This window comes from Lissotriton helveticus, chromosome 7 (assembly GCF_964261635.1).
Source record: "Lissotriton helveticus chromosome 7, aLisHel1.1, whole genome shotgun sequence".
Lineage (NCBI taxonomy): Eukaryota > Metazoa > Chordata > Amphibia > Caudata > Salamandridae > Lissotriton > Lissotriton helveticus.
The window spans coordinates 359975793-359988600 of NC_136068.1; the positions used below are offsets into that span (position 1 = coordinate 359975793).

The 12808-nt window shown below is 41.2% G+C and overlaps 1 protein-coding gene across 1 annotated transcript in view; it reads left to right on the plus strand.

Annotated features, from left to right (window-relative positions):
* PIGU (phosphatidylinositol glycan anchor biosynthesis class U) overlaps positions 1–12808 on the plus strand; it is a 142896-nt gene that overhangs the window by 52519 nt on the left and 77569 nt on the right. Inside the window, exons 4-5 of the mRNA XM_078652172.1 lie at positions 2281–2343; positions 8465–8574. Of these exons, the coding sequence (XP_078508298.1) occupies positions 2281–2343; positions 8465–8574 (173 nt within the window). The remainder of the gene's footprint in view (positions 1–2280; positions 2344–8464; positions 8575–12808) is intronic.

The following is a 12808-nucleotide window of genomic DNA, read 5'->3' on the forward strand; positions in this document are numbered from 1 at the left end:
CAGTTGCCTCTTTACTGTTAAGGGGGAGCTCCTGAGTGCAGGACTTTGACTACAATCAACTTAACATTCATCCATATTTGGCGAGTCTAAAAATATAAAGAAAAAAAACTAAGCTACCAGCCTTACCTAGAAGGCTTTGAGGAATTATGTTACATATATGTACCACCCTGCAGGCCACCATTTTTCCAGTAATGGCTAGATTTTTAATGAATTTTCCAATTATTCACGAGAAGCAAAGGAAGACCATAATTTTCACAATACACCCTTTTGGATTTTTCAGGTCGAGCCTGGGCAGCACATGCTCTGCTCTTCGAGCCATGCTGTATTGGAGTATGTACTTGAAACCCCGCCCACTCTCTCGCCCATATTTTTCATTGGCTTGTGTCATTGTCCTTCCTAAATGATGACTTCTGATTCAATAATAGGCTTGTTAGTCTCTCCTTAGTATCACCTTGTCTTCATTTGTAACCTCCCATGAGGACTGGACCTTTTACGGGTGGTGTTACATGGTCTGTTTTATCTCCACCTATGAGCACTATTTTCTGTGAGGGTTTTCTCCCATTCGACCCATGAAGGGCTTTCCTGATACATCGCTCACCGCCACACTTTATCACACATCATGGCCGGTCAGTTGGCGCTTTTACTTTAAATGTCAGCCCTGAGGGAACGCGCTGCCCAGTTTGCTTTTGTCTATGCTTTATTTGTCACATACATGGTGGCGCAGCGCTCAATTATAAAGCATGGCTGGGCCTTTTTTTCTTTTTTATTGGTCCCACTTCGCAGACAGCAGGTATTGGAGGCGTGAATGGGAGAGCGGGTAGCTTTGCCAGTGTACACCCGCTGGGTTTGGGCACACTGCTTCCTTCCCCTCACGCTGCCTATGCCTGCTCATACTCGGTCCCCGCAGCTAGCTTCATAGCCCAACGTGAAAGGGCACTGAAGTGACGCTGATTCAGAGCCTCCACTCCTCCCCTCTGCAGGCAGGCTGAGCAAGCGAACTTTGCTCAAAGCTGCTGCAGCTGAAGGGAGTCACCGATACACAAAGCATGTAACGCATTGATTTATTGTGGCCATTTTGTACAGACAGCTTCCCTCTAAGGAACAGGGCATAATTGCTGTAAAGCACTTTTTGGGCCCGCATCCACCACTCTGGCGTTGGTGGTAGACTAAAGTCAACCAACACAGTTTGTGATTTTTAGGTTTCACAAAGAGAATTGCAGCATGTCGACTTAATATCTATCTTGAAAGGGAAGTTGCTATGTAGGAGAGGGGTGTGGGCAGAGAGTGATAGACTCATAGGGGGGGTGGGAGGTGAGGCAAATGGAAACGAAAGTTTGACAAATGAAGGAAAGCATGAACACGAGAAATAAACTGGAAGAAACAACACGCATTTGCAATGCAATAGGTCTCGCATTAGGTAAATGAAGAGATATTGCCTTTGCATCTGTAAAAGTAATACGGCGAACAAAACTTTTTTTTCTTCTATTTATACACTTTTGTAACAATAGCAGCACAAAATTGTTTACCCGCCGTATTAACTTTCCATTTACAAAGTCAATAACTCTGCATTTAACTAATGCAGACCTATTGCATTGCAAATGCTTGTTTAAAAAGATACCAGCTGACAAGGAGAGGTCTGGTATCTCTTGGGAATGTTGAATTCAGTTCTGTAATATCTCTCATTCTTATCTCTCTACCTTGTTATTCCACACTCTTTGTTCTTCCTACCTATTGCCATGGAACCTTTCACACTTCCAATCACTTAGTTTGAAACTTTCTTTCCTCATCTTCTTACTTCGCTGAATTTTCTGTCATCAGTAGCGCTTTCTCTGTGTGGTGCTTAAATGTATCCATGATCTGTCTTCTCGCTGTCTTTTTGCTTTTAGACAACTTTACATAACCTCTTGCCTCCTTTGCTCTTCCTCTTGCATTCAGCTTGTCCAATTCCTTTCCCTTCGTGCCACTCCATTTCCCAAGCCCTTTTCCATGCCAGCGTATAACCACTGTAATTCCCTGACATTCTTGTAATTTCATTCACAACCCTCTATTTATTTCTCTAAAACTCTCCTCCTTCCCTTGGTTTCCCTGGTTATTTTCCACATGCACAAGAGAATGGTGCCTACATTTTAATGTTTCATCACTGTTTTTGTATATTTCTGTCTTTGTACTGTGTTTTTGCTAAGCGCAGCACTTATGTACAAACAAATGATAAATTAAATAAAAGCTGTTAATGAGATTTAGTAAGCAAGCTGTTAATGAGATTTGATTTCCTTTCATCAGATCACAGATACACTGACTGCTGTAGCTCTCTACCTAGCAGTGCAGGACTTCAACAAGGTGACGGTAAGTTTACTTCATGTAAATTATGTCTTCAATAAAGCGGCTGGATCTTGTGCTTTTTGTGCAAAAAACCTGCTCGTGATCTAATCAACATTTGTTATTTGGGTACTTTTTCTCTTCAAGGTGCGTTTTACGTCATCCAAGAAATATTTTGGTTGACTTTTTGAGTATCTTTTTAAATGTTGAAGTGTCTAATGTCCTTTGATTTGTTCTACATGTAGTGAAGAACATTGAGGCATAGAAAATATTGTTCATTTTAGCAAACAAGGACTTTCGGAAAAAAGCACAGGTCAGAAATCACAATGTCCCTTCTTCAGGAAGTTAAAACCTAGGTCTGTGCAATGCACAATATTAACATTTAAAAATGTGCTTATAGACCTAAATCAATAGCATTTTATGAAGGAAAATAAACAGATGTATTGTTTTTTTATGGCATTGTGAATATTAGAAACAATATATTTATTTAACAGTTTACGAATATCTCTCAGTTGTTAACGTCAAACACCCCCTTTTTTATTTAATTGATATGTTTGTGTTTCTATTCAATATAAACACCAACAGTGGCTCTAAGCAGTATTTACAATAAAAAGGAGCAATGTGTAAAGGAATTATGATTCTGAATCAAAATCACAATATGACAATGCAACCCAACAATATAGTTTAATCCCTACAGATAAAATGCATCTGATGAAGTAGCAGAGAGGCCCAGGGCTAAATTGATCACATGGGAAAACATATTAAGTGACATTTTGTATGTACAAAAAAAGGAAAGGCTCTGTCGGATTAATTGATCCAGTGTTAGAAAAGTATACATCCGAGTCAAATAAAAAATAAAAATCCCACCAGGTATTGACAAGTAACCCCCATTACAAACTTATTGACCCTTTCTTGGCTAATGTCTTCATCATTTTCAGGACCACAAACAAATAAAACTCCAAACACCGAGGCCAAGGAAGTAATAGAGAATAAAACAACAATCCATGTAATATTTGTAAGCATTTTCAGTTAATCAAAAAAGTTAAAAAAAGGTAGGTGACACTAGCAAGAGGATTTATTCTATAGTATAGAGCATTCATAGATCAATAACGGGAAGTGGGCCAGCTGGTCACATTGGTTCCTAAAATATGGGCAAGCAAATAATGTGCAAAATATCTAAAATCATATATGAAGTTGATACAGGGACTAAGCTACTTCCTATAGGAAAGATCCTAAATGTAGGAGGATGATAAAAAAGGGTTAATCCATTGATTCAGTAGTTGAATTAGTCAAGAAAACACGAATTACAAGGAGAGAAACCTACATGAATATATTGGCACAATCTTTCAAAAGAAGAGAGATACCCAATGTATGGAAAATTTCCCAAATTGCTTCGAAGATGCCTGGAAATAGATTTGATCTACAATTATGGAATAGACAAAACTATTGTTGAAAACTGTAGTTGTCAGAAGAAACAAAAGGAAGTGAAAGGACATACACAGTCAGTCTGAACTGAATAAGGAAGCTCTGAGTAAGTCGGTGTCTGCACTGTGGAGACTGAACTCTGCTTCACCCTCTGAAAGCGAATTGCACTGCGTAAAACAATCCAGTTCTCAAAAAACAGGAGCACTGACTAAGTCAGTGTTAGTGTGTCAAAGACTGCTCAAATTAACATTGAGGACTTGAGTTGGCAAAATATAAAATGTTTCATTTTTTAAACTTTTTTCATTTTTTATATTTTTTTAAAAATAATACTGGGAAGCAACACAGTGTGAAGGGGGTTTTGAATAAAACACATAGTACAATTGTGAGGTTAAGTTGTGCGGGCTGACAAGGAAGAATGCAGTGTCTCGTTAGCCCATGTGTATATTAAATCAAATTCAACAGCAACAACAACGTTATTCTGTTTTTTACAAAGAAAACCATAAAAGTCAAGCAATCCTAGTTAAATACATTCATTCACCAGGCTTCTCTTCTAACCTACATAATTTCTTATGCATTTCGTCCTAACTTTTCAAGTCCTAAAGCAGTTTATGGTTTGTCCATACTACAACCATTTACATTTCTTTACATCTCTCAACCAAATGGGTCTTTTAAGTAGACCAAAGTATTATTTGGGTATTGAGAAACTTCAAGGTTGTTTCCAATTCATATATTGCAGTATTTTATCGCAGATCTTGCTATAGGGACTAGATACTCCATCACTCGTTCGAACAGAAGTGGTGACTATGGGCAGTCAGGATGATTACCCTGCTTCAGTGTTCAGGAATCAGAGATGGCCTTACCCATCTTGATTCATTCCTGTAGTTGTGAAGGAAGCCAGTTTATCCATTTCAATATGTAGGATCCAAAAGTGTATTTCTCAAGAACGTGAAATATGAAGTCCCATCCCAAAGAATCAGTTGACTACACTGTGTCTGGAGAGGCCAAGCTCTATTCCTCCAAGGAGATGTCCAATAAGTATTTAACCTGTGCCAATAATCACATATTATGTACACTTACAGAATAGGATAAAACCTGACTGAGCTGCAAGTTATAGTTTGTACTGGATATACCAGTGATTTGGCAAAGAAAGATATAACCAGTCCTGCTGTTTATTGCAACACATATCCATAAGATCCAGTTGGGTAGTGGCATCCATCAGTTGTCTAGTAAGGCTTTTGTGCTGGTCTTGATCGCGATATGTTTAGCACTTCATACTGCACAAAGTTGAAGATTACGGCCCAAATCACTGGGCCAGCAATCCATGTATTTCTACTTATGTAGGACTTTGTGTGCATCTATAGTAGGCAGACACACCTCTTGTCCATAAGGATGTCATTTCCAAACACACATCTCCCCTCTGGATCCTAAAGCACCCACCTTTTCTTGTAGGGGCCCCTTTAGCAATCCATGTAGCTACTCCTTTGGAGGATGACGAGTAGAAGGAGCTTTACAAACTGCTTCCACAGGATATTTTACCATGTTGTAGAGTGATCAAATGGCTCTTTTGGAGGAATGCGTTGCCCACCTTCTTGTGTTTTTTAAGAATGTGTACAATCTTTTAAAAAACATTTTTTTTGCATTGCTATAATACACATTTCAGAAAACGTAATATAAACAAGCAAAACACATTGCCAAGCAGGTCAGTAGTTTGAATACATCATTAATACGCAAGTCTTAGGAATCCTAGGCCTGGCAGTAATGGCTATTTTTAGATGTGATTTATGTGTTCCCTGGGATGGAAAATGTTCTCAGTCCACCCCTCTCCCCTTCCCAGGCTTTCATTTGCACTTACAAGCCTGCACATGCCTCATGCTGTTTAATTCATCCTCCTCCTGGCTGTATAAGTCTCCACCTCCTCTAAATCTTCTCTAACATTTTTGGGGAGCCTCTGCTCTCATAAACCACTTTTTCAGCCTCCATGCACCAATCCAACCCGCCTTCCACTTCGATTTTTTTATCGGCATTTGTGAGAAGCTCCACTGTCTCGGATTGTCTCTTTTGGATAATACAAGTCTCAACATGCAAAACATAAGTTTACTTCTTGGAGAAATCCACGTTATTGGAATACCCAACATCACAATTTCAGATACGTGTGGAATATTGCAATACCATTAATCATTGCTGCTAGCAGCAAAAACAAGACCCTGATCCAGACCCACTCCTTCCTGGAGCCAGGCAATGGTTAATTTATAAATAAATAAACGGTGAATGCCGACGTTTACCACAGACTGGGCACACTTCTACCACTGATGCCACCTCCCCCTCTAGCATCTACTCCTGCTCTGATCTCCAGCCTCTCTACCCTTGCTTTACTCTCTCTCTCTCTTTGCTACTTCTTTTCTCTCTTTCATAGGTCAATCTTGGAATGCCTCCTCTCTCCCTCTATTTCTGATTTGCCCTGTCTCCTCTCACTTCTCAACCCCAGGTCTATTTCCTTTACTCTTCCTTATCTTCCTCTCTCCCTTCTCATTTCCTAGCATGCGCCTCTTCACCCGTTCCCTTTTTCTTCCATGGTTCTTGATCTACCTGTGCCGCATCCCTCTGCTCATTTTTCATCCACCCTCCTGTCTTTGATATTTCCGTATACCCATCCATTTCCCTTTTTTTCACCCTTCTTCACACCTCTCTCCGTCTTTTTCTCAATCACTTTACTTCTCCAGTATGTCCTTCCATAAAGCTTTGCATCTCTATTCTTCCTCTCCTCGCGTCTTTTGTCATGCTCTCCTCCCATCTACCCGATTGTGTGTCCTATCTACTCTGACATCTCATTTTCCCTTCCCTAGTTCCTCATTGCCCCCTGTTAAACGTATCCATTGCTTGGTCAGATGCCCCCCTTGCCTCCCATGAACCCTTTCCCCATTCTCCTAAATTATTGTCTATTGTCCATTCTCTTTTTGTTTTTCTCTTCTCCCTCTTATCCTTCCCTCTCTCATTCAAGCCACTTTTCAATCCTTCTGCCTTCTACATGAGTTCTCCCACACACTGCATCAAATATTCCCCTAATTCAGATGTGCAGCTGTGACAGCTCAAGGGCACAGTTAGATGTCTTGTTGCTGAACTCTTAGGTCAGCCTTAATTATGCCTGTCCCTTAAATGTCTGACAAGCAGATTACCGTATATTGCCGGGCAGTCAGTCAAGCAATGTTACATTCATCTTGGTCACTAGTATATTGAGTCATCAGCCCATCTCACTGGGCTTTGTACAGCACACCCAGAGGGCCATAGGGAGTTCTGCTCACTAGGTTGCAGACTTTGGTGACTCTGTATAAGAGTTGAATCCCAGCTTCAGTACATACCTGAAAATCTTATAATGCTGGGCAAGCTACTTATGCCCCCTCTCACTGTGACTAAATATTTTTCCTGCAATGGAATTGTGCATTTGAAAGGTCTATGTGCACACCCACTACAGTCTTTCACCTAGGACGGTTAAGATCCCATTCTTACCATTCTCCACATCTCTACAAATTAATGTAAAAGATTAGGCTCACATGGACATAGCTCAAAACGTTCACACTGGTTTGAGGAACCTGATAAATGAATCTTACAGGCCCTCTTCTTTAAATGTTCTTGTGTGATTACTTAATCATTGAACACCTTGACTATATTTATGAAAGCATTTTATCTGTAAAGATTAAATTATGTTGTTGGGTGTCTTTGCGATAGAATGACTGTATTTCTGATTCGTTTAGCTTTGGGACCAGTCGTTAGTCCTTTAGAGATTGCTCCATATTTTTTCTAAATGATACCACTGTGAACCACTGTTGATGCTCATATTTACTGCTCTAGGTTTCTGTTTGGCTGAATAGGGCTGCACCTGTTGATGTTACAAACACTTATGTTAAGGCAGTGTGGAGGTCCTGGGAGGTGTAATGGAACGGCTGCCTTGTGGAGACATCTGAAGGAAGCGTGTTTTCCACTGATCGAAATGTTCCTGGCCTTGTCCTTAAACCCTCACAAACCTAGGATTCGGTTTCTAAACTCAATTTAAACTAAGTTTAGGGATCAACTTCTCAACATCCTAACTGAGTCAGGTTCAAGTCAGGTTATTGTGCTTCATCTGTAACTCGCATCTCCTGATTATGGTAAGTTTCTGGCCTCTGCAATTTTAATTTGCAAGAGCCTAAGTGTGTTATATGTGGTTTTTGCAAGTATGGTATCTTTGAGAGAATATTTGTTGCTTTATTATTATTTTTTCATTTATGTGTCTCACAATCTGATTTAGGAAAGATCTATTTGTAGTTTGCATTTTACTTGTCAGGGCAGTGTTTACTACACAAAGGGACTGCAGATCACAGCTGTGTTATGTTATGTGCACCTACATCTCTTACTCAATGAAGTAGCTTTGAACAAAATTTCATAAAAAAGGCAAAGTTCACAAAATGATGTGTGCTTTGGGCTGCATGAATGGGCATTGAATTTAGACATCATACCAGAGGCTCTTCTGCTACTTAATGCATTCATTAGTCAGTTTGGAGACTAATGATGTAAGCAATGGCTCTAGGCTAGGGATACCTAAGTGCTGGTCAGTTAATTTCCTTTGAAGTTGCTCTTTTGGGAATACAGTGTTGGTGATTGACCCTAAAGATCCAAGTCATTTCGGAGGCTTGTATTATGCATTTCTTTTTAATTCTTTCATTTGACATTTGTTTTCTGTCTCCAACAGTTCAAAAAACAGAAGCTCCTCCTAGAGCTGAAGCAGTATGCCCCAGATGTGGTGGAACTCATCCGAACTCCTTCAGAAATGTACTACATACCACTGAAAGTAGCATTGTGGTAAGTGTCAGCTCCATAGGTCATCTTATTTTTGTGAGCAGGCTTTAGCTCATTGTCAGATGCTGTGGTTTTAGTTCCCAGTTCCCCTTAGAGTATTTGCATTCTGTTAGGATGCTTCATCATCGTTTTCGAAGGGAACAGCTGTTTGTCTATGTCCTTGTGCTGGTCTGAAGCCCTGTACCACTAACTTGCTCTGTAACTGTTTCCCCTCTTTTAATACTTCTTTCTCACAGCCAGCAACACTACAGTTGTTATTGTAATTTCAGCATCCAATTCTGGTCATCTACAGTTTCCCCTTTAGTTACTCGACCCAGAAGTCTGTATATGCAGTATTGGCTAAGAGCTTTGCATATTATACCTAGGAATAAGGAAAACAATGAGCATCCATGTGTAAGTCTGGTGTTAGCCAAGACTTTATACTAAACGTATATGTATGATATACTTACTTAAAGGGTTTTTTAGTCACCTCTCTTTATCAGTTGATCTGTTGTTGTCAATCACATTTTGCTTCTGCCCACTACAGCATACAGCCTGGGGCGATAGGTCAGACTACTTCTGAGAATGGTTAACTTTACTTCGAGTGACTTCACTTTGCTCTATCACAAGGAGCATATCTGCACACAAGGTAGTTCCCTTCAGGGCCAGTGTTTTTGTTCTTACTTTATAATTATTTTAGTGTTGCCTTTATGTTTAGAGCCTGGGGTTAAAGCAGGACTCAATTGTACCAGTTTGAGCACAAGTCACATTCCATGCTTTACCACTTCCTGTCTCCTGCCAATGCTGTTGTGAATTCTTTAAAACTTAATAAATAAATAAATAAATGTTCTTTCTTTATCTAACTGATGGTATTTCACAGACACCATGGCAGATTGTATCCATTTGAAACTGCTCTGTATTAAGTTGTATTCTTTTTACTATGCATGCAGTATTTAAATACAAAAAAAACTCAATGATATACATGTGTATTCATAGGTTGCCAATTCTTCAGAACACGGTTATTCTGAACTCAGTTTCACCAATAGTTCTTTATTAAAGTTTGCCAAGGAAGAACCTTTATCATGTTTATCTTTTTAATTTGCAACACTTGTAATAGTTTCTATATGTATTTCCTTCCTTTCTTGTTTCTTTCTTTCTCCTTCCTTTTTTGTTTTTCTTGCTATATGTATCTCTAGCCTTCTTTCTTTCTTTCCCATTTTCTTTCTTCCTTTCTCTTTCTTCCTTTCTCTTTTTCCTTCTTTCTTTCGTTCTCATTTTGTCTTTGAGTCTTTTTCTTTCTTTCTGTCTTTATTTCTATCCCTTTTCTTCCATCTTTCATTTTGTTTTCCTTCCTTCTTTCTTTCTTGCTTTTTTTCTTTTTTCTTTGTCTTTCTTTCTTTTTTGTTTCCTATTCTATTTTTGTTTTGAGCAGCGACAGCCCACACATGTTTTGCCCTTTGCAGCTTGCAGGCTTGGAGCTTTTTCATTTTCAGGAGAGTTGTGGACTCTTGCCATTGTAATGTTGTCATATTGTTTAAAATCAGCACACAAACAGCATCCATCATCTGATCTATTATGCATCTTTATATTGAGGTCTCGAGCAGTCCAAGGTTGGTCAGTAAATCGCAGTCTCCTGCAGCATAGACCAAGTTAAAAGCATAGTCAGAGACAGTATGCAGTCTGGAAATAGCCTTCAGTGTGATTTGTCTGGGAATCAACACTTTTGGATCTTGAGTGCAGTGTGATTCCATGTTAAATAAAGCACCAAATCCTGTGGCTTTATATCCAGAAAGTCTGTAGTACTTGTTAGGTTTGTCTTTATATCCTTAAGCAGCAGCAAATTGAGGCACACACTACGGTGGGTAAAAAGAAAAATAGGCATTCGGAATTTCACTAGGCAGCATCTGCAATTGGCGTAAACAGATGCTGACATTTCTTGGCACAGTGGCCATCTTCTGAATAATCTCTCTGCCAGGACTGCTGTACGTCGTGTGGAACACACCCTACCTGATCCCCGAATCCTATTTTCTTAGGCAGGACAGAGAGGTGAGATTATTAATGTGGTATGAGGCATCATTGTGCCATAGTAAACAAGCTACCGGTGATTACCACCTATGTGAAAGGCTAGCATTTTACCAGGGATTACCATCAATGTACCAGGGCCAATGTGTTGCTAAGGATTATTACTATTGTGGCGGGGACAGCATGTGCCATGGCATTGCAACTATTGCGCCGGAACCAGCATGTTGCCAAGGATTACAATCATTGTGTCACAGCATGCATTTTACCCCGAATTACAACTATTGTGTCGGTGTCTGCATGTTGCCAGGCAATACCACCATTGTGCTAAAAGTAGAAGATTGTGAGGAATTAGGACCATTGTGCCTTATCCAGCATTTCAAATTCGTGCCAGCGGAAAGGAAATCCACTTGCTCCTCACCTACACACAAACATTAACACATGCACACAAACATACAGATCTGCACATAGACATGACCTCACTTATCAACTGCAGATGCTGCCTAGTGAAATTCCGAATGCCTATTTTTCTTTTTACCCACAGTAGTGTGTGCCTGGGGATCTCCCCAGATCCCCAGGATCTGGGGAGATCCTGAGGATCTCCCCAGATCCTCAGGAGAATCCCGCATGCATAAGTGACACTTATTGGCCCCAACCCAGGAACTTACATCCTGCCCTTATCAGGTGAGGTGCCTGCAGAAGACTATATTGGGTGCTGTTGCTCGATATACTGCACCACAACCCGTTTAATTTTGTTCCCCAGGTCGTTGACATTCCAGGTGAGGATTTTGAGACATTCCACCCCTTGTTCAGCCATGGTTCACCTTCCAACCCAGGATCCCTTCCTCGGTCCCTGCCCTCAGCTCCATCTCCTGTGTGCCTACCTCACACTGCCAGTGTCTGCTCACTAGCTGAAAAATGTCTACTGTAACTTTGCCAACCCTGGCCCGTGTGTCCAGAACATAATCCGCGCAGTGCTTACCCCCCAGCCTAGGAAATGCCTGTTGCCTGCAACACTCAGTACCCCTAAAGTCAGATAATAAGTAACAATTCAACAACTAATTGAGTTATGAGTCTAAAGTTTGCAGGACCCCATTCATGGACCTGGTTTGTCACTTAGTTGGAGTGAAGTCTTACAGTGTTTATTGGGGGAGCTCCAGCTCCCAACTGCTAATGCACAGCTCCCTACTGTCTCATGTTCGCCAGCAGGCCTATGTCCCCGTACCTCTGTGATGGGTGGATCAGGTTCCCCGAGTCTGACGGCACCAGCTAAACACAGCGTTTCCGCTGTCATAGAAGTTACCACTGGCCCCCGTCAGAGGAATAGTTCTGCATCATTGTCCAGGAAGTCCAGGTCATATGTGGAGTGCCTCAGGCTTCTTTGCGACCTCATCTCCTGCTCTTCTTGTTAGTTTGCCATCTCTGCCACCAGCTGTGTCCTTCCATTTCCCCCTGGTGTTTTGTAGGTTTTCCACTCGGCCTGCTCCTGCGCCATACTGCCCTCCTGCTCTACTTCGGTTTCGCAAGTCGCCAGTCATCCGCTTCTGTTCTTGGTGTTCCATCCTGTTCTAGCCATTACCAGACCTCTTCCGGTGTCGTGAAGAAGGAGGCGTTTCTTCGTTGGGTAGGGAAGCGCATAGCGAAGACCCAGCTGATGGAGCTTTGCATTAACTTGGAAAAAATAATTTATGTACTTATGAACGAGGATTGTGTAGTATGAGAACTGGTTCACCTTGTGACTCTCCACTTTCCATGGGCCATGCGACCAGTTGACCTGGAGAATGCGATACTTGTCTCTGTAGTTCAGGAGCCTTGGAACCATAGGCCTAGGTGAGGCCCCAAGCACTGGTGGGCTACCGGAGACCTGTAGCTTTATCTACTGTGAATGTTAAGAGGTTACCAAGCGAAACAAAAGGGGATGATGGACGGAGCGTTTGAGCAAATCAAACACTCACCCCCAGTCAACTGATCTGGGTTTAATCCACCACCATTCTTTAGCCCACTCAGCCACCCCATTTCAGACATGGCTATATGCAAATCAGTCTGACCCTGTGCCTCATGGGAACAGTACAGCCCGAACTGCCAAGCCATGTCTTCCATGGACCGGAAACAAGCATCCTGGGACCGGTTTCGGATTCATAATCCTCATCAGCCAGGCTATCTTGAATCCAGTGGCCAAGTGAGCAAGGGACTCACGTCTGAGCATACCCTGCCACACTTAGGGCGAACAAAGCGAAAC